This window comes from Zingiber officinale, chromosome 6A (genome assembly GCF_018446385.1).
Source record: "Zingiber officinale cultivar Zhangliang chromosome 6A, Zo_v1.1, whole genome shotgun sequence".
Taxonomy (NCBI): domain Eukaryota; kingdom Viridiplantae; phylum Streptophyta; class Magnoliopsida; order Zingiberales; family Zingiberaceae; genus Zingiber; species Zingiber officinale.
This window is the reverse complement of record NC_055997.1, coordinates 112,339,113-112,361,802: the sequence shown is the minus strand read 5'-3', so window position 1 is coordinate 112,361,802 and position 22,690 is coordinate 112,339,113. Positions and strand designations below refer to the sequence as shown.

The following is a 22,690-nucleotide window of genomic DNA, read 5'->3' as shown; positions in this document are numbered from 1 at the left end:
TAACAATTTATAAGTCATCTTTCATTATTATCATAATATATTAATTTATTTTCTATCATGTCGTCTATTCATTAAAATTATTTACATTCTTTTCTTAAAAAAATTCTTCCTATTTTTTTTTGTTGAGTTTTTGTCATTTTACTCCTCAATCAATAATAATTAGCATAATCATCATGAACATTGCTAACATTTTCATCCCTATAAATATCTCAAATTACATAATAAATGAAATATGATACAAATTCAAGATTAGTGGATTATCAATAACTATACAAATCCAAGATAATTAAATAAATATGTAATGAGTAATTGAATTTGAAGGCACTTTATACACCATATAAACCACAATTGATAACTTTTAAAAATTATGCTAGATTTGATAATTAATCACTTGTTTATATGAAGAAAGATCCATGTATACAGAGCTCAAGTAGAAGCTAATTCTTTTTATTTATTTTTACATTATCAACTATAAATTGAACACTTTTCCCCCTTCTTTGCTCACTCAAGTAAATTGTGCTTCAGCCATGGCTGCTCCTGGTCTTGGAACCCTTCTTGCCTCTTCCTCTTGGCCAAGCAGGACATGATCCTTGCAGAGACCACCTTCTTCACCAGCAGCCTCCACTTCTCATCCTCTTCCTCGTCTTTTCCATTACTCTGATCCATCTTCTGCTTGAATTGCCTGCAGATTAAGCCACATAAAATTTGAGCATTCATTTATAAAAAATATATAAGTTTGAAAATTTTAATCTTTCATGCACAGAGAAGCAAGGATTTGAGTGTTCATTGAGCAAAAACAAAATAAAAATTCAATCTTTGTAGCGGAGATGTAACGATTTGAGTGTTTATTGATAAAAAAAAAAGAGTGAAACTTGGATTTTTGGGAGCTTACGAGCAGAGGGGAACCTGACAGTGATCAGGCTGGACGCAAATCGAGGCGTGGAGGCGGAGGAGCTGCCACAGGCGCTTGCATCGGCCGCAGGAATGCCGCTTCTTGCGATCGCAGAGGGCGAGGTGGTTGACGAGCTGCCGGAGGCCACGGCAGGTGGCAGAGTCGGGGCAGTGGCCGGTGGCGCAGCCCTCCGTGCAGATGTGTTGAAGGCAATCCATGGCCTCGCTCAGCTCCGTGTAAACCCGCTGCTCCTCCCTCTTCCTCCGCCGCCGCTTCTGCCTCTGCACGAATCAGGCGAGGCGCGTTAGTCGTTTGATAAAACGCCGAAGCGAAGGAGGGATGAGCGAGGACGTACGCCTACCAAGTGCGCGTCGTGGAGAGACTGGAGGATGTCGAGCTCGAGGCAGGGGTCGTGCTCCTGGAGGAAGCGCCACGCCTCGGTGCGCTCGACGGCGGCGAAGTCCTTGGCGATGAGCTTCATACAGCGGAGGTGGAGCCAGGCCGCATCGCACCGCCGCGCGAGGACCAGAACGTCCACCACGGCCTCCGAAGCCAGGCGCGACGCCAGCGCCCGCTCGCACGCGCGCTTCAGCCATCCCACTTGGTACACGTGCGACAGCACCAGCAAGTGCACCGCGTGTTCCGCCATCTCCGCCGCCGCCTCCTCCCCCTTCGCCTCCAGCATACCGCACCTTCACTCGATCGAAAAAAAAAATAACAAAATTTGATTTTAAACACGACAAATTTAGCAGTCATTAATGAGCATTCCTTACCGATGTTTTTGTTATAATCTTCGAGAAATATTGATCGAGTAGATCGACCAAAAAGTTGGAATTCGAAATAAATTTACGAAAACCAAATTAAATTAATGGAAAAGGAATCCAAACAACTGCGCGTCTACAAAAAAATTTTTTACCAATTTTTTAACAATGTTTTCTATTTTTTTCTTCATTTTCCGGAAATGGCGGAGAGGAAAAATCGTATAAGATCAAATAAAAAAATAACTTTATAAAAAAGATAAAGAAAAAGAGTAACCTGGAGGGAGAGTAGAGGAAGCGGAGGAAGGCATCGACTGCCCCATGGGGGACGCCAAGAATGGAGATACTAATCGCTCCGCCGCTGCCGTCGATGCGCTTCTCCGTCTGATCCAGCAACCTCTCAAGCACCGGCGACGCCGCCGCCTTAAATCAAGCGCATCCGTCAACAATCCCTAAAGTCCTAAACTGATTCGCTAATACCAAAAAAAAAAAAAAAATCCGCGCACAACGACGACAGATCCAGGCGTCTTACCAGGACTCGTGAATGAGCCGGGATCCTGCTCTTGCTGGCGGTGAGAATCAGAACGTCCGCCGGCGAGGAAATGGTGTCGCCGACGCCGCCGTACATCGGGGAGCTCATTGATTGTCACGTGCGTCGTGCGTGTAAGTGCGGGTACGAGAATGAGTGGTTTGTTTGAATGGTTTTAAAGCGTGTATATATAATAGGAAGACAACATTTCATTTAGCCCCACATACTTTACAAAACATCATTTTACCTCTATAATTTTCAAAATTTATTTGTTTACACATCCTAGCATGCTTTTATATTAATATCTATCATTAAACACATACGTAAGAGTGGTGAACTAAAATGAATTTGAGAACTCCATAGGGCAAAGTGTTATTTTCTAAATATGAGGAGGTGAAATTAAGATTTGATACTCGAAGGTTCACGAGAATTTAGGGAGGAAAGAGATGAGTGCGTCATTAATGACGGCATAATTAAAATAAATAAATAAAGGTCTACAAAATGGGTTTTGGTTTTGCCTAGTGTAGGCGTTTTCTTTTCTTCTCTTTTTTGTTTTTTGACTTTTCTTTTTTATTAATTTATTATCTAGAGTAAATGATTAATATACGTTTATTAGAATAATAATTAATTTGATTTTATGGGTCGGAAACGAGCAAACCAAATCCAAAATTCATTTTTTTTACTTTTTAATTTAGTTTACTTTAAAAAAAAAGCAATGTTTTTAGGTTTGAATTAATTTTCGTACATTCTGATGGAACTCATAAAATCAAACTAAACCGATTACTTTAACCATATTAGTTTTAATATTTTATGAATGTATTTTATTGTCTAGGATAATCAATAAATACTATATTTTATTATTAACTATCAATTAAAAATATATTATATAATAAATTATTTTTTAAAAAAAATATTTATTATAAGTTGAGGATATTATGATATTATTTTTATGTTGAACTATAGATAGTGCAACCACAATACTATTCTTTTTATATCTTTTTAAAGGATCAAACAAATTAGTAGATCAAATCAATTGAATCAAAATCAAAGTCGATTCACACGAATCTTGGAGGGGATAGATCTTTTTATAAAGCAATGGCTCAAAGATTGATAAAAAGCGACCCATCACTTGCCTTTCCAAACGTGAGATAATTTTTATTTGGCGTCGAGTTGCCAACTTTCGTTATATTTTTTTATTGGAAGTAATTAATTGTGGGCTAAATTCAATGTGCATCAACCACTTGCCTCTAAATAATTTTCTTTATTTTTTTTCTATAAATAGTTTTCTTTTAGATAAAAAAATTATTTATGTTGTATTTCTAAGTAATTATAAAAAAAATATTTTTAAATAATTATAAGAGGATGGTTTTATTTTTCATTTTTATAATTTAGATATATATTTACACCTCCAATTAATTCTAAAAATGGACGATTTTCTCCCTAGTAAATATGAAAGCACAAGGATTCCTTCCCTAACTATCAATGTCCCAAATTTTTTATTTTACTTGAAAAAATTATCTATAAGACGCTGGTTTTAGATTGTTATACTGGAATCCAATTTAATATATCATCTTGTGTATCAAATTAAAGATATTATATGATTGATAATTTACATAAAAGTTTAATTATCTAAGACCTAAGGGAAAATCTAAAGGTGTCATAAATAATTTTTATTATTAAAAGGATATCCTATTTTAATTTTCATTCTAAAAATATCTTTATTTTTAATATAAATACTGTTATATCAAAATTACTCTTTAATATCTCAAGAATATTATTATTCTAACATTGTTGTACTAATTTTAGTTGAAACTATTACAATATGCTAAAAAAACATTGAAATAATCTAGTCTTTCAAATTAGTCAAACTCGTTCAAATATTTATTAAACTGCTTTAATTTATTTAAAACGAATGAGACTTAATTAAAACGGTGATTTCTCAAATCATGTATTTGGTTTTGTGTATTACCAAAAAAAAGAAACATACTCATTTTTATATTTTTATATTGACCATTTATGTATTTTTTTTCCATTCTCTTTTCCATAATACCCCCTATCTCACTGTTCATTCTAAAGAAAAAAAAACTTTAACCACTTTATTTTTTTTTAAAAAAAAATAAATCTTCATATTTGTCTTCATTGAAAAATTCACTTACATGGCACACTGATGACTTACTATCTCACATATCAAACTCTATCTTGGAGTCTGTAATTATCATGCGAGATAGAGCTGCCATCGCCGAGGATGCTACCGTGACCAAGAAGATGTTAGCATTGGAAAGGCCACATGAATCACTAACACCATCTTTCTCATCCTCATAGTTTCCTTTATCATCGAGATAGACCATGAGTTGCAGTCGTACAAGTTGAAGATGTAGCAGTCGACCCTTCTCGACTCCCCCACCACCCTCATCATCCTCATAATTTACCTTAAAAAGGAATGAGATGATTGTAGTCTAATCTTATGCTTAGATAGATTGTAGCAGTAATTCCTGTTTAAGGTAATCATATTAAATTTGATAAATTAAAAAATGTTTCAGTATTCTTATCTAATTGAATCTTAGATTTCATGAGAATTGTGAAGGATTATCCTATTTTAATTATTTTTTGTCATTCCTTCTGCTGAGGTTATACAAAGTGTTTAAGAATCAAGACAAATGAAAACCTATAATGATCGACCATGGTTGGTGATCTCTTAACAATTTTCAATATTGCTATGCATCTTGTGTTACAAAATTGATATTACTTAGTTATTGGATGTGTTGGGCTTCTTTTTCATTTTACATCTTTTGGTGATGAAAGATAGGTGCTTAAATTTTCATATATATACATTTTACATAACCAAGTCATCATTGTAGGATCGTAAAGCGCTAGAGGGGAATGAATAGCTCTAGTCACTTTTTTACTTTTTCATAAAATGAGAGAAAGCAGTGGAAACTAAAGATAGAAAATCAATCACTAATATAAGTTGGTTTTACTTGGTTCAGAGTCTCCGATGACTTCTACTCCAAAGCCTGCACTCGATGAGTATTTTCGTTGGGCAATTCACTATTAGCTCGAATAGTTACAAAGATTTTAAGTACAAAACAATAAGCAAATTATACCGACACAAGTAAAGTAGTAGCTTGAGCGTTGGTTGTTAGAGCAGCTTTTCGATGTCGTATAGAGAGCTTCTAAGAGCAGAGTGTGAGTATGAAAGTCGGAGCAAATCTTGTATTGATGTTATTGGTCGAAGCTTCTTTTATAGCCTTTCTGAGCTCCTAGACCACCCCCAGGCATTTCCACTGAAGCCTATTTGATCCTACTTCGACACTGAGTTATTCAACTCTGGGCACCTGGATCGCAGACATGGCTGCACTTCAACGAAGCTCTATCTAGTAGGCATTTATCAACAATCGGGCTCCTGGATCAGCCCCGGGTGCTTGGATTCTGACGTGTGCTAACCAATCAGAGTGCATCACCTCAACTGCACATATGGTTGGGTTCAATCGAATCCAAGTACTTGTACCTTTCCAAGGCACTTGAAAATCCTTTTTCTAGCCAACTTAGAACTTCGATTTCCTGTAAGAAACGTTATTCCAAACAATAATAAAAATATCCTGCAAAACAGAGTTAACACATTAAAAACAAGATCAATTTATAACTTAGATCATGTCTCACCAAGTCTAGGATCTAGTTACGGTCTCAATTGAGATTTCCAAAATGGATCTAAATTGGACCAACACCTATAACCCCACTAGGCTCGTCCTCACTGGATCACCTCCTCCAGTGCTTACCTCACTTGCCATTTGCTGACTTACTCAACTCTTGGCACATTAGGTCTTTTTGCCAGATGCTCCATCTAGACTTTAGCTAGTTGTCAGGTCTCGTAGACTTAAATAGACTTCCTGCCATATATCATCCTATCTGGTCTTCCTATGCCAGTTATCAACCTAACTGAACTTCAACCTGGTGTCAGGTCCTATTAAATCTTTCAGTCCTGCACACTTCATAAATATGTTAGAAAACATAAAATCTAATTTTAATAATTTGTCATTAATCAAAACTTGAGTTTAACCATTGGTGCCAACTGCACCAACAATCATGTCCTTCCAATTGTTGTTCATTGAAAAAAAATACAAGAAAGGTATTATTTGGTATCACAATTCTGATTACTTGAGATTGATTAAAGACTATTTTTAGCTATTGCAACTCACATCTTCAACTAGCTTATTTTTCTCTTGTTTTGTATTATTACATATGAAATTATCTTGATTTATAATTGTAGGTCCGTATTAGGCTGGCTAAAGGGGGGGGGGGGGGGATGAATAGCTCTAAAAATAAGTTAGAAAAATCTCTTACTATTTTAACTAAACAAGGATACAATATTAATTAAGCACACAAATAATTAACATAAAAATAATAACTAAAAGTAAGAATACTAAAGAATTTACTTAGTTACAATCTAGGTAGTTATTAATCTAAGACAGTTGAAAACTCACTAAAGATCTTCTTCATTGAAGGCGAAGAATCCTCTTACAGACTTTAAGAGTTCAAAAATAGCTAGGAAGATTAGTACCATTATTGTTATTAAATTTCTACCTCCAGGGGACTTTTTATAATCTCCTGGAAAAAGTTATCATTAAACTGAGGCGCCTCCAAAGACATCCAAGGCACCTCCAGTGTGGATAATATTTTATCCATGAAACAACAGTCACACAATAGCTACTATTCATTGGAGGAACCTCTATCGAAGCTCCAGGAGTGCCTCCAATAGATGTGTGAGGGCGCCTCCTTCCAGCAGGCCACTTCCTTCTTGAGGCATGAGGGCGCCTCCATGCTCCTTGGAGGCGCCTTCACTCTGACAGCTAGGCACCTCTTTCTTGAGGTGCGAGGGTGCCTCCAATCCACTTAGAGGCACTTCCATCACTGTTCATCCGAGAATGAACATCTCCAATCGCTTGGATGATGCTCTAATCATCCAGAGTTGAGTTCACTGAACTCAACTCCGACCTTCTCCTTAAGCAGGCTTCCTCCCCAGCTTCTCATCCCTCAGATGCGTCACGCGCTTCCTTCTCATTCGATGGTGTACTCTTCTATATACCTCATCCCTGAGATGTACCGAGTCCGTCAACTCGCTTCCTATGTTATCATTCTCGCTAGCTACATCTTCGGTTCGACTTCTTATGTTCCTAAGTTCTTGCACACTCGGACACAAGGAATCAAAATCGTAGGACCTAATTTAACCCGGTTGACCACATCAAAACTAACCCGGGGTACTTATAGTAATTTTTACTTATTTGAACTACAATAATGTATTATGACCTATAGCTTTAATAAAACCAATTTAGAATTTACAAAGATTTCGTAGGGAAGATAACTTCCATTATTTATTTTATGATTCTCTTAAGGTTGACTGTAAATTATAAATATCCTCCTAACTTATTTACTCTAAGAGTATAGTTTTAAGTTGGCTTAACTTTTTTCATATAACGATTGGTTTGTTGGACTTTTTATTATTACTTTGATATGATATTTTGGTAACTAGTTACTTAGCTTGTACTGATTTTCTTAACTTATGCAAAAGTCTGATTAGTAATATGTCAATTGTTCAACTTTAGCTTTTTTTTATCCTTATATTTTATTGTTCTTATTCATCAAATCTTATATCTTTTGAAATTAATGCGGAGAATGATTTGATTGTGGAATAAATTATGTTATGAAACATTATAATCTTGTACTAGATTTAAACAATAATACTAAAAGATTATTTTTTTCTTATAATTAAAATAGCATTAAGCTTGCTCTATTCCTTTTTCGTCTGAATTAACATAAATCTCTTTAATTGTTATTTGAAGAATAATTTTCTTTTCTGACAAAAGACTAAGGATAATGAAAAGATCTAAATCAAGAGGCATACCAAGGAGGACCACTTGAGTTAGCTTTCTTACTACAAGGGATCATCTGGGATACTTAAAAAGACTGGAGAACTTGATTTTTTTGTTGGATGATGTGGAGAACTTTACTCTTCCTAGCCAATATGATCGCAAGCTTGATTGGTTTGCTATGAATCTTGAAGAGAAACATTTACAATATTTATTGTTGTTGTCTACATAATTATTTTATTATATACTGCTAACTATTGTTTTATCTAAATTATTGTGATCTTCTATTGTATTATTATTAAAACTAAATAAAACTATTGGTTTTGTTATTGTAATTTTATGATAGATAGTTGTAATTTGATCCTTTACAACATGATAGTTGTTTTTCATTAGATTATTATTATTGTTGAAATATTATAGTTTGTATATTGTAAATTGTAAATTGATATTTGGTATGTTATAAAATGATATTGTACTTGTATTTAAAAATATTATTATCTTAATATATATTAGTAAGGGCATTTGCAGTCGTAAACCTCTTGAAGAGGTTTATACTCCGCCACATTACTGTCACATCATAAGTTAAAAACCTTATTCCTTTTAAAAACTTCTCATAAGTTAAAAACCTCTCTCTTTTAAAAACCTCATTTCTTTTAAAATACTCTCTCCATCCTCTCTCCATTATTTTTTTTGTAAACCCGGTCCCAAGATTTTGGTACAGTTTTATAAAAAAAAATATAAACCCCACCTATATAGTGGGGGAGGGGTTTATAGCATAAATAGCATGTTATAAACCTCCCATTGCAGATGCTCTAATGAATTATTGATGAGATTTTATCAAACAACTTGTTAATATTAATATCTTAACAAGTGAGTATGATTGTCATGATGAGTTCAAAAATTACTGCTTTCAATATAGTTTATCATGTTGGTACAATATCCCTAGGTCAAGGTTGACCTGGTTGACTGAGCTTGAATTGAGTCAAGCTCGAGTCTTGATGTTTGACTTTCGATGTTTGACAATACATATAGACAACACATGAAGATTGCAGGTGCAAATGGTTCATGTGGGAAGATTGTGAAGGAGAGTCAAGTAGGTCAATGTTGACTAGATACTTGGCTGGGAAATCCTGGTGAGTGAAGCCAGGTGAAAGTCCTAGTGAGTGAAGCTAGGCAAGATGAAAGTCCTAGTGAGTGAAGCTAGGCAGAAGGAAATCCTGGTGAGTGAAGCCAGGTGAAAGTCCTGGTGTGTGAAGGCAGGTGAAAGACCTAGTGAGTGAAGCTAGGCAGTTGAAAATCCTGATGAATGAAGTCATGCACAGGAAATCCAGATGGATCAAGGCTGATCGGACATCTGGTGTTGAGAAGTCCAAGTAGGTCAAAGGGATTAACTGGATACTTGGCACGAGGAAATCCAGATGGGTCAAGGTTGACCAGACATCTGGTGGAAGTCCAAGTGGGTCAAAGGGATTGACCGGACACTTGGTAAGGGAGTCCTAGCAAGTCAAGGGTGACCGGATGCTAGGTTTTACGTACCAACAAGTCATGGTTGAGTGGATGTTGGTTTAGGGGGCTTTAGACTTGATTTTGGGCAAAATCATGAGCTGGATCGATCAGCCGATCGATTGGTTCATGCCCAATCGACCAGCCGATCGATTGGTTCATGCCCAATCGATCAGCTGATCGATTGAGTGAGTCTTCGCGACAAGTCTCCTCCCAATTGATCAGTGGATCGATTGGGACAAGTGCGCGATCGCATAGAACAGCGTTGGATCGATCGGTCGATCGATCCAGAGCCCCCAATCGATCAGTGGATCGATTGGGAGCTGCGATTTCGCGCGATAAAGGCTGGATCGATCAGCCGATCGATCCAGGCAATTCCCGAGAGCACAGAGGCGCTCTGGATCGATCAGCCGATCGATCCAAAGCCTCCCCGATCGATTGGGAGCAATCTGATCGATATGGATCCGACAGTTGGCATTGATTAAAGCCGTTGTCGAGCTCTTTCTTCGCCAACTCTTACACTGTTTAGCTCCGATCTTCACCAGCGACTCCACAACATCTCTCTGAAGTTTAGATTGCCAATTCTTGAAGGTTCTTGGAAGTTTTCCAAGTCAAGAGGCGGATCAAAAGAAGAAGGAGAAACTAGGGTTAGGGTTTTCACTTGTACAAACTTATAAGCTTTTGCTTGTATTTGTTTTCCCCTTGTCTTCTACTTGTACTGAGAGTATTGTAGGGCTTCTCCGCCTTTGGTAGTTACCATAAAGGAGTGTTTTCATAGTGGAGAGTGCATGAGTGTGTGGATCCTTGGATTAGTCACCTCTTGTGAGGTGGATACCATGTAAATCCTCTTGTTAGCGTTGTGTATTTTGTTTCTTTATATTTTCCGCTACATATCTTGAAGAAACAAGCAACGAAGAGCAAGACGAGTACACTGAGCTATTCACCCCCCCTCTAGCTACATAATCGGTCCCAACATATCACATTGTTGTTTGAGGCATAAATATATTCAGGAGTATTAGATGAGTGCATAGGTCTTCGTTTGAAATTATTTTGAGTTCTCTAGGTCCATCAGCTACTTTTGGATGAAACTGGCTGATGGAACTTCACTATTCAAAAAATTAAAAATTTGATATGTTTAAAAAAATGGCTGATGGAACTTCGCTTGGACCCCAAGTAGCTCTTCAGGGGACCAAGCGAAGACGTCACTATTACGAGTTAGGCATTGAACTAGGTCTGTTTTGATCTCTACAAGTAGGTCACTAGATATGCAGGTGATACTCTCCGGACGCTCGAGATATACCTGAACCTCCTCCCAACGGATGAGCTCCTCTGCTGTGGGGAGTGGTTCTTCTTGAATAACGTGGACACCGCCATCCTAGATTCTCTGCGCTTTGCGGGCCTCCACCCTCACTATATCTACGTAACACCTGCGGGAGACCAATTGCTCACCTCTGACTTCCCTGACTTGATCTCCCACAGGAAACTTAATCTTCTGGTGAAAAGTGGAGACTGTCGCCCTAAACTCGTGCAGCGCCGATCTACCCAAGATGACGTTGTATGAGGATGGGGAATCCACCACTATATAAGTGCTCCTCCGCATCCTTACCAGGAGTTCGCTTCCTAGAGATATGACCAACTTGATCTGACCCATAGGCCTCATTTCATTACTAGTGAAGCTATACAATGAAGTGGCCATAGGCTGCAGTTCATTAGTGTCGATCTGCATGCCTTCGAATGTAGTCTTTAACAACACGTTGACAGAGCCCCTGGTATCCACGAAAACCCTGGCCACGCGACTGTTAGCTATGACAACCTTAATTATTAAAGCATCATCATGGGGAAGCTCCAGCCCCTCCAAATCTTACGACCCGAAATTGATGATGAGCCCAACAACCTGTTCCTAGCTGCATCCTATGGCGTGTACCTTCAGATGACGCTCATGAGATTTCCGGGCCCTAGTTGCATCTTCATCGGTGGGCCCTCCGAAGATCATATCAATCTCTCAGATGCCAGCATTGCCCCTGTTCTCCTCCTTCCGGGCTTCTCCTAGTTTTTGGCCTCGACCAGGTTGCTGAATACCCTACCCGGCATGGTCCGGTCGAGGTCCACCTGCCTAACCTGCTACGACCCATTGGTCATCTACCAACCTCTGGAGTTGAGGAGCAAGCTCAGGTGTAGGTAGGCCCAGCTCAGCTGCGCACTAGGAGTCACGAGCGAACTGGAAGCAGTCGTTGGTGGCATGGGTGTGGGACTGATGGTAAGTGTAGCAACACGGACCCCACTGACCAGGCCTAGGGGCCTGGACAGCTGCTACACATTGGGCTGGACGGGCATCCTAACCGGGCGGGAAAGGTGGTTGGGCCTCCCGGGCACGGGGAAGAGGTTGAGCTGACCGTTGGGGTGGCCTCTTCTTTGATTTATTAACAAAAGCTGGCGCCTTGTCTGCTTTCCTTCAAGCCACCTGAGCCTCTTACACATTAATATAACTAGCGGCCTTTACTAGCATCTCATCGAATTTTTTCACCGGGTCTTGGATGAGATCTCGGAAGAACTCCCCTTCTACCAATCTATGGGAGAAGACGCTCATCAATATCTCTGAGGTAGCGGACGAAACGTCCTGTGCCACCTGGTTTAAGCCTTTGATATAGCTCCTCAAGGGCTCTGTAAACCCTTGCTTGAGGGCGAAGAGACAGTGGTCTGTCTTTTGATACTTCCGGCTGCTAGCAAAGTGACGCAGGAAAGTGGTCTTGAAGTCCTGGAAGCAAGTGATGGATTCATTTGGCAATCCATCGAACCATTTTATGTCAAGCTAGACAGAGTGTTCAGGAACACTCAACAGTTGATGGCATCGTTGTACTAGTGCAACAACGTCGCGTTTCAAAACTTCCAGAGGTGATCCTCCGGATCCTTGCTACTGTCATATTCTTCGATAGCTGGGGACTTGTACCTCTTCGGCAATTTCTCCTCGAGTACCCTTAGCGAAAAGGGCACTGGCTCCTCGAGCTCCACTCAAGGCTCCTCCCTTTGGACTATGACCTTTCCTTTTTTGGAATCCTTGGGCGGGGAGCTTTCTGCTATGGAAGCCTGCGGTTGCTCTTTCTTGTTATAGCAATCCGGGCCCCGACGATAATAATCCAGGTCGGGCTCTCTATAAAAGGTCGGGGAAACTCCTTAGGCTGCTTTCTTTTAGACCCTCTATTGAAAATGTCGTCCGATCCTTAGAAACTTCAGGCATTTTGTGCGGTCATGAAGCGGTGGTTCATTTGTCAGAAGCTGCTCGTCTCTTGGCTTCCTTGAACAACTCATATTCCCCTGCCATCATGATAACGTTGATTCTTCCAATGTCCTTCATCTTCACGCTTCGGAACAGGTTAAGGAAGTTCCCACATACAACGCCAAATTGATCCTATCCAGAATCTGAGTTAGATGAAGGTCGGACGAGCTGTCGCTGGAGTTGATGGAGGGGTGACTGGGATGCTTTTCTTGTATGCACCTACCAACACGGACCCTCATGTGACAATGGCTGACGAGGATGACCTAACTGGAGGTACTTGAGCTCTGCACACACGCAGATGAGCACACGAAACATTAGAGGCAAAAAGCTAAGGGAAAAGTCCCCGGAGCAGAGCCTCCGACACTCAAGTCAGGTATTTTTTCCCCAAAAGAATAATGTACGAAAAAGGAAAAAAAATAAAAGACAAGTACGAATAGGTGAGAGAGCGTACCTGCACAATGGAGAGGACCTCCCTTTTTATATGACAGTGAGTACCTTTGAAACCTGACTGATGTCAGGGAATGTCGAGTGTCAGAACCAGTCTAGTAAGGGAGGACGCGTGACACCTTTTTGTGGAAGGAAAGAAAGTTCCACTTGCGGATGTTTGTTGACCATTGGAATATTTCTTGGCATACAATAGTTATTCTCTCTACCAGGCTATTACGATTCCTGTCTATGTTGTTATGTAGTGCCCTTTGTCCCTCCTGGGTGTGATTAAGGAAGCTTGGACTAGAAAGAACTGGCCTACGGGGAGGTCCAAGCCGGGATATGTAGGCTGAACTGAGAGAAAACCCGACCAGTTGGAGTGAGTCAGGCAGTAGCCCGATTGCCCTTGCACTTCCACCCTAGATATTGCAACTCTGGAATCTCGGTCTGTGAAAAACCCTATCGGGTGCCCTGTCCTTGATGTCCTCCGCCGGTCCTACCTAATTTTCCGAAATGTCACGTCCCCTTGGCTTCTGACTGCCACATCCTCTTGACTTCCGACTGACACGTCCTCTTGACTTCTGACTGCCACGCCCTCTTGACTTCTGACTGTCATGTCCCCTTAACTTCTGACTACCTAGTTTTATCGGACCCCGCCCTTATATGTCCTATCATTCAGTTCCCATGTTTTTTCCACATAGAAGCATTCTTAGTTTCTGCGACATGAATAATTAATTACAGATTTTCCTATAATCAACACACATGTTGAACAATAACAACTAACTACCTCCAAGTCTTTTTTTTTAAAAAAAATGTTTGGATTTAAGATTTTGAGAAAGTCGCATGCAAATTGTGCTATCATAACTTTCTTTGTGCTTCAACTCATTCCTGTACTTGCACTTGCACTTGCAGGGTCCTAGGAAAAAGATACTATTGGCTCTCAAATCCAAAACCTAGGGTTGCTAGTAACAATTTGGCGATCCCAATTGGAATTAGATGTTCTTGTTATTGGAACCCCAAAGTGTTTTGATGTGATCAAACAAGTTAAGTTAGGTTATGTTTGGTTTAACCTTTGTGTCTAAGTGTGCAGAAGCTTAGGAGCACAGGAAGTCGAGCAGAAGATGCGGCTAGCGAGAATGACGGCACGGGGAGAGAGCCGACGGACTCAGTATGTCCGAGGTACAAGGTGCCACAGAAGAGTACACTGGTGGACTAGAAGAACGTACGCGACGTTCAAGGGATGAGAAACTGGGGAAGAAGGCTGCTCGAGGAGAAGACCGGAACTTGGATTCGAGTGAGCCCTTTTTCCGAATGGCCGAGATTACCCAAACAAGTGGAGCCGAAGAGGAAGACCCGGATTGAGACGAGCTGAACCGGAGTAGAGGGCCCGGACTGAAAAAGTCAACACTATTGACTTTCTTAGTCTGGGTGCCCGGACCAGTCTGGGGCGCCCGGAACCCTTCCGGGCGCTCGGACCTGGGTTTTATTTAGATTGCGGTCAAACGCGATCTATGCGTAAAGGGATAAAGTTTTATCCCCTCCCAGGCGCCTAGAACCCTTCCAGGTGCCCCCGACCAAGGCTATAAATATAGTCTTGGTCCAAGAAGCTGTACAACAACTTGTAATCCATTTCTGTTTGTTCTACTTTTCTTTGTATGCTGTTAACGCTGTAAGAGGCTACTCCGCCCGAAGGAGATCTTTAGATAGTGTGCTTCATTCTCCTTAGATTAGCAATCTTTTGATTGCAAACCAAGTAACTCCTTTGTGTCTATTTCCTGTTTAATTAGTCTCCTTATTTTTTTATTACAAGTATTCTTAATTTAGTTATAAGTTGAGAAAAGGTTAATTTTTTTTTCAGGGCAATTCACCCCTCCCCTCTTGCTGGCCTCCAAAGGGATCAACAAGTGGTATCAGAGCGAGCACACTTCAAAAGGACTAACCGCCGACCAAAGCAAAGCAACCAATGGTCGGACCAAGCATTGTTCCACCAAAATTCGAGGGAGACTTCGCACACTGGAAACGTCGTATGGAGGTATTTCTGAAAATAGATTTTGAAATTTATTTAATAATAAAATATGATTTTGTAGCTCCTACGAATGAAAATGGAGAGGAAAAAGAAGAAAGTCTTTGGACGAAGAAAGAACAAAATGATTCCGTAGCAAATAACTGGGCGGAATATCACTTGCTGAGCGTGCTGCCGCCTCCAGAAGTCAACCACATCAGAAGCTACTCGTCGACCAAAGAACTCTGGAAAAAATTCCTGGAACTCCACGAAGGCACATCCGAAGCTAAACTTGCAAGGAGAGATATACTTCAGAACAAATTGATAAATATTCGTCTGGAAAAAGGTGAGAAGGTAGCTGATCTACACGCAAAGGTAAAAGAACTAATCACCGAACTCGAAAACCTAGGAGAAACGGTAACCAATCGGGACACGATACGCTACACACTCAATGCCTTTCCCAAGATTCCATATTGGACCTCAATAATCGATACCTACTACATCTCAAAGGACCTGGAGGTAAGTACCCTAGAGGAATTTTTTTCAACTTTAGAATTACATGAAACCAGATGTGCAGGACAACAAAAGAATCAAATCAGATTATGGCGCTAACTACAACCAAGAAGGATGAACCCGAGTCAGACTCAGAAGAAGATCAAGAAGATTATATGGTAAGGAATTTCAAAAAATTCTTTAGATCTAATAAATTTAAAGAAATACAGAATAAGAAAAATCCAAGAAATAGAAGAAAGGTTCGTTGCTACCAGTGTCAAAAAGAAGGACATTTAAAAGAGGATTGCCCAGAACTCAAGAAGGATAAAATTAAGATACCCAAGAAGCATAAGAATCTGGAAGCTACTTGGGACGATAGTTCATCATTTGAGTTCGAAATACAAGAGTATACCGGACTAACACTGATGGCGAGCTATGAAGGACAAAATATATCAGAAGCTAGCATCGATGAAGCAGGAGCGACTTCAGATGAATGCAGCGAAGCAGGGGGAGAGTCAGGCTTCAAGTCTGATATGATAAGTGAGGTATGTCTCTTACCTCCTGATCAGCTTTATTATGGTATTAAATCTATGGGAAAATTTATTTACAAATTAAAAAGTAAAAATAATAAATTAAATAATGAAAACTTAAAAATAAAAAGAATTTTAGCAAAATCATGTCTGATAGAAGATTTTGATAAAGTAAGACTTGAAAATGCTAAATTAAAAGAAGAAATAGAAAAGTTGAGAAATTCTACTTATTAAAATATTTCTGCTTTTAGAAACTATAGAGGATTAAACTGGTAATATAGGTTTCACAAAAGTCAGATCAGAAAAATATCAAAAGCTTATGTACCTAAAAAAATACCTGATTAACCCTGTAGGAAGGAACCTCTATTGGATTCCAAAAATGTGTTTAAATTAAAAGAATAATTAATTAAGACTAAGGGCTTTCAGGTAGAAAATTGAATATTTGAATTCATTAAAAGCTTTGTCTAGAAGTGGTTGATAATTCAATAACCAAGAAGGTCTAGTGTCTCGCCACAACCTGAAAGCTGATTTCTGATTTAAATATTTAATTGACAAACTGATAATCATAAAATAATTAATTATTTTCAATATTTGTTAATGACTTAACACTTATTGAAATTTATTCTAAAAATTTCACTTATAAAAATTCAATATTTAAATTATTTCTGTTAAAAATATTTTTTAAATTATTTATTTCGTTGCACAAAAATTTTATTTTTAACTCAGAAAATTAAATTGTTCTTACTTAGAAATTTTCTTAATTAGAATTTTTTTTTCCAGAAAATTTTCTCACTTAAATTTTTTTAACACTTAAAATTTTCTAATTTATTGCAAATTTTTTTAAGTGTTAAAGTTAATCTTATACTTGTTAAGAAACTCCATTTTTTATGTGATCAAAGGGGGAGAATGATATATATTAAGTCTAGGGGGAGGTATGGTATAATCTAATTTTTCAATTGAAAAGTCTTTTTACACTTATTTGCAAATTATCTTTACATTGTATTAGTTTACTCTATCTTAACTTAGGTTGCTCACATAAAAAAGAAGGAGATTGTTGGAATCCCAAAGTGTTTTGATGTGATCAAACAAGTTAAGTTAGATCATGTTTGGTTTAACACTTGTGTCTAAGTGTGTAGGAGTTTAGGAACACGGGGAGAGAGCTGACGGGCTCGGTGCATCCGAAGGACGAGGTGCCGTGGAAGAGTACACCGATGGACGAGAAGAACATATGCGACGTTCGAGGGACGAGAAACCGAGGAGGAAGGCTGCTCGAGGAGAAGACCAGAACTCGAGATGGGTGAGCCCTTTTTCTGGATGGCCGAGATCACCCAAGCAAGCGGAGTCAAAGTGAAAGACCCGAATCGAGGCGAGTTGAACCGGAGCAGATGGCCCGGATTGAAAAAGTCAACACTGTTGACTTTCTTGGTTCGGGCGCCCGGAACCAGTCCGGGGCGCCCGGAACCAGTCCGGGGCGCCCGGAACCCTTCCAGGCGCCCAGACCTGGGTTTTATCCAGATCGTGGTCAAACGCGATTTATGAGAAAAGAGATAAAGTTTTATCCCCTCCCAGGTGCCTGGAACCCTTCCGACGCCCCGACCAAGGCTATAAATATAGCCTTGGTCCAAGAAACTGTATAACACTCGGAACCAGTCCGGGGCGCCCAGAACCCTTCCAGGCGCCCGGACCTGGGTTTTATCCAGATCGTGGTCAAACGCGATTTATGAGAAAAGAGATAAAGTTTTATCCCCTCCCAGGCGCCTGGAACCCTTCCAGACGCCCCGACCAAGGCTATAAATATAGCCTTGGTCCAAGAAACTGTACAACAACTTGTAATCCATTTTTGTTTGTTCTATTTTTCTTTGTGTGTTGTTAACGCTGTAAGAGGCTACTCCGTACGAAGGAGATCTTCAGATAGTGCGCTTCATTCTCCTTGAATTAGCAATCTTCTGATTGCAAACCAAGTAATTCCTTTATGTCTATTTCCTGTTTAATTAGTCTCTTTTTTTTTTTGTTTACAAGTATTCTTAATTTAGTTATAAGTCGAGAAAAGGTTAATTTTTTTTTCAAGACAATTCACCCCTCTTCTCTTGCCGGCCTCCAAAGGGGCCAACACTTGTAATCTTATCAAGCCTCCAAATCATCCTCCTGGTTGCTCTAGCTGAACACACAGATAATTTATTCAGGACGATTCAATTGAATTCCACCTCGACACATTGCAAATATCCCTCTGCGGCAGCTCTTTGTTGATGGATCCTTACCATTTATGAAATCAAAAACTTGTTTACAAGCAACGTGCTTAGACTTGTAACGTAACTAGGTAAGCTTTCAGTTGTAACTCACGATTCAAGCAAGTTAGCAGTTTTCCTTGTCAGTGTTAGATTTCTGTTCTTTTGTTGTTTTCGAATATGTATGAATGTTTTTTTATCCCAATTTTAGTAGGGCACATATATAAAGGGTGCCTTATTGACATTGATGTGGGAGGATAAAACAAATTAGTTCTCAAGTTCATGATTTCTTATTGAAAAAAGTTTAATTTGAATTTGCTAATAGATTAGATTGTCCTGGCTTTCTATTCTTGTTTGTAACTCATTTTGTTTGATATAAAGAGAACACTAGAAAAGAGAGGAAGTAAAGTAGAAGTATTCTCGATATTTCTTTATTTGCTTAGGTGGAAAGTTAGAAGTGGTGGAATTAGGAACCAATGTGGGAGGACAAGATGAATTAACCCCTAGGTCATAGTTTTTTTGATTGGATTGTGTTGGCCTCTGATTCTTGAGTAGTTAGTTTGGTTAGATTTGGAAAACATTAGATAATAGAAGTGAAAGTATTGTCAACTTTGTTTGCTTCGAAGAAAGGGAAAAAAATATCCTCATTCAAATTGAGGCTGAAGAGGGGAAGTGACAGAAACTACAAAGGAAAGAATGAAATGAGTAAGAGAAATGAAAAATTAGAACTCTATTGATAATGAAGTAGCCAGCAGTGAGATACTAAACCCTAAACTTAAATTTCAATTGGGCGCCAGAATAATTGCTTGGATTTTTAACCTTCAAATCACCACTAAAATCTTCTATAGAAACAACTGAAAGAAATTAAATGAACTATTATCAGAGATGATAACAATTAAAATGATCGCTTATTTACCTAAACCCAGTCAACAAAAGAATCTATATATAGGATAGGAACAAGACCTCTCCATGAAACAGGAATAGACATAGTCAAACTAAACCTCTAAGTCAACATAGAAAATAGCAGCTGAAGTCAAACATGAAAAGTGGGTCTCTCCTTAGGTTTCCCAGACTTCCTTTTGAGAACTATGGTCCAGGTGATGATCTCCAAGATCAAGGCCACGCCCCCCAAAATACAGATTGCCACAATATACCCTGTCCTCCATTTTTGCTCAACTGCTAATATGTCCATGCCTTTGAAAATATTGACGATGCTCAGGATGATTACACTATATCCAATGGAGTGATGGTAGATGTTCCAGTATAATCTATATTTGTGATCCTTGTTTGGTCTCAGAAACAGTGCAAAAACCTGAAAAACACACAAGTTAGAGTTGTAAGGTGGTTACAGGGAAAGAATCTAAAATGCATAGCTAAATTGATCTCGACATTCACCAAGGAAGGAGATCTTCTTGCAGAATTCGTTCCGATCAGCTGAGCTAATCCTTGTTGTTTGCAAACAATAGGGATTAACTCAATGATGGATCTTGCGACTTTTAAGGGGCATTTATATGTGTTTTTTTTTAAATCGTGCAAAAAAAAAAAAAATCAATTAACAAATGTGTATCTTGAAACTTTGTGAGCATGGAATCTCTTGATGCATTCACTTTTGTTGCAAAGTTAGTTTTGTAACCAAAGGTTGTTTAAGCTTGAACGAAAATAGATGGTTGGTTTATGCACTCATTTTCTTAAAGAGGATAAACTGAGACAGAAAGGAAGAATATGTAGAAAGATGGAAAGGTGGAGAGGAGAGATGAGTTATCTTATTGAAGAGGCTTTTTCATTCAAAGAAATAGATCCTTTGAATGAAAACACAAAGTGCAATGAAATGTTTTTCCTATGCCTTCAAACAACAAGTCAAAGTTCTTTAAATATTTACTTTACACAAAGGAAAACAAGAATATATTTATTTCTTCGTTCAGGCGGTAAACTCCAAACAAATAGAGGCTACATAGAAAAAAAGACTACGGTGAAATGTGATAAATCCTTTTCCTATTTCTTCAAACTCAACAACTAAAAGATAACAAATCTTTTTAGAAAATTAAAAAAAACAACTAAAAGATAACAAATCTTTTTAGAAAATTAAAAAAAACAACTAAAAGATAACTTAAAGATATTTCATTCACCAAAGTTAAAAATATGTGTCAAAACTCAATTGATTTGAGAAGGAAAAGGCATGAGAGTTGTGGCTTACTTGTAAAGTGCAAAAAGTGAAGAGAGTGATGCCAATGTTCCTGTGATTGGTGTGCACAATGCCCTTGGATTTGTTTCCAAGGACCAGACCAGTAGCCCAACCAACAACACCAATGACATAGCCAAGCATCTGGCAGGAAATATGGAGGTAAAACCATGCAGGGTCTGCCGACTTGAATGTCTTGAGATATCTGGCAAATATTTGACCCAGTGGAAGCAAAACACCCCAACTGACAGCGCAAAGAATTCCATGGGTCTGCAAAGTATGGAAATCACAATCAAATCGATGATCAAAGGTTTATAAACAACTAAAAAGATTGTGAAAAACCTGTTTTCTATCATTGATCAGCAGATCCTTGACAGAAATTCTCGTGCAGATTGTAAAAGAATGAAGAAATCATTGGGTAAAGGTGTTCGGTCTAAAAGGAAGTTATTTTTACTAGCAGAGAGGAGTTTTTGAGTAAATAAGGAGATGGAGATCCCTAAAATCTCACTCACATTTTTGTTTCTAGATGCTGAAGACCCGGCGCCGGAAATTCCTCCGCTGAGGAGATCCACCGTCCCCATCGACTCCAAATTCTCCGGCTTGAAATCGTGCTTCTGGGGCACGCCATCCACGACCTCCGCCCCCACCTGCCACACCTGCTTCACCACCGTCGTCCCCTCTGGCAGCTTCACCTTCCCGAACATCCGCATCGCGCCACCGGTGAACTCCGCCGCCAGATCCGACGTCTCGTACGCTATCGGACCCTCGGAGACGGGTCCGTACCCGGTGACGTTGTAGGTCTTCACCCCCATCGCGCCGTCGGGCTGGCGGAAGGCGATAAGAGCCTGGCACCCGATCATTCCGCCGCCTGACGGGTTAATCGCCCACGACACCCACCCCGACTGACTCGGAGGCGGAGCCACGAAGGCGAAGGAGAGGCTTCCGAATCCTTTCCCTCCCTCGTATGTCCAGTGCAGCGAGGAGGAAAGGCGAGGGAGGTCGCTGCAGGCGGCGTAGACCCGGTTCGACGGGAAGGACATCGAGGAGCACGATCCCGCGGCGTTGCCTCTGACGACGCCGGAGAAAAGGAGTACAGCGAGAAGAATAAGGAGGGCAGCTCGAGCCGCCATGGATGGCACGAAAAAACAGAGCGCTTTTTTTTTTTTTCCTACGTCGTCTTTTTTTTCCGGCAAGGGTGTTAGTGCAATAAAAAGGGAATCGAAGGGGTTGCAATCTATACATGGAAGGTTTCCTGAACGAAGACCGAATATGGAAATAATAATTTGTTTAGAGGTTGGATCGCTAAAAAAGGAAGTGACAACTCCCCGTTAACGAGAAAAGAGCGGGAGAAGGAAACAACGAAGAACGGTAGGTTGTTCTCCGGAGTGAGTTTCATACAAAATAATGTGACACGTGTAATACGTCTATTGGCGACGATGCAACGAAAAGAAGAGTTCTGCAACAGTGTTCCGTGGAGCGAGTTTAATCCAAAACTAGTGTAAATTATTTGAGTATTTATATAAATTATTTAGGTATTTGAAAATCTGAATTATTTAGATTTTCTAGCGTCACCCTTAGCAGATTCGTCAGACCCATACAATAGTGATGCTAGAGAATCCCAATAATAAACTAATGTAACGGACTTCCCTACGCAAAAAATTAATTTAATTTAATATATTTAATATTATACTTATCTTAGTAAAAAAAACTAAGAAAATTATATTTTTTAACATCGGTGACCTAAAATATTTATAGAAACTTCTTTGATCCTAGTGTTGTCAATTCTAAGATGTGAGACTAAAGAGAACTATATATATTTTTTTATATAAAACAATCAAAGAAAATTAATGATGAGAAAAAATCATAATAATACACCGCAGCTGAGTTTCGAACTCTAGATCAATGATTGTTTCGCTTGTGGAATTACTAATAAATCTTGAAATTATTTTTAAAGTGAATAGAAAAAAGGATAATAACGTAAATTTATTTTAGACTTCACCAAAATTAGTCAGTAAA

General features: G+C 39.1%; 2 protein-coding genes across 3 annotated transcripts; both read right to left on the bottom strand.

The window, feature by feature from the left end:
* Positions 1 to 356: 356 nt before the first annotated feature.
* On the bottom strand, positions 357 to 2,336 carry LOC121997470 (BTB/POZ and TAZ domain-containing protein 2-like). Of its 2 annotated transcripts, none has more exons than XM_042551887.1 (5): positions 2,183 to 2,336; positions 1,928 to 2,073; positions 1,248 to 1,584; positions 893 to 1,173; positions 357 to 682 (listed from the first exon to the last, which is right to left on the bottom strand). In XM_042551887.1, exons 1-5 carry the CDS (start codon positions 2,288 to 2,290, stop codon positions 502 to 504), a joined length of 1,053 nt encoding a protein of 350 aa, XP_042407821.1. In that variant the 5' UTR covers positions 2,291 to 2,336; the 3' UTR covers positions 357 to 501. The 2 variants fall into 2 exon arrangements, with proteins under 2 accessions (XP_042407821.1, XP_042407822.1); XM_042551888.1 differs by having other exon boundaries at positions 1,254 to 1,584.
* Positions 2,337 to 12,016: 9,680 nt separating this feature from the next.
* LOC121995159 (cytochrome b561 and DOMON domain-containing protein At3g25290-like) lies at positions 12,017 to 21,804 on the bottom strand. The gene is made up of 4 exons (XM_042548976.1): positions 21,187 to 21,804; positions 20,690 to 20,944; positions 19,535 to 19,807; positions 12,017 to 12,355 (listed from the first exon to the last, which is right to left on the bottom strand). The coding sequence occupies exons 1-4, from the start codon at positions 21,802 to 21,804 to the stop codon at positions 12,017 to 12,019; spliced, it is 1,485 nt and encodes a 494-aa protein (XP_042404910.1).
* Positions 21,805 to 22,690: the final 886 nt, after the last annotated feature.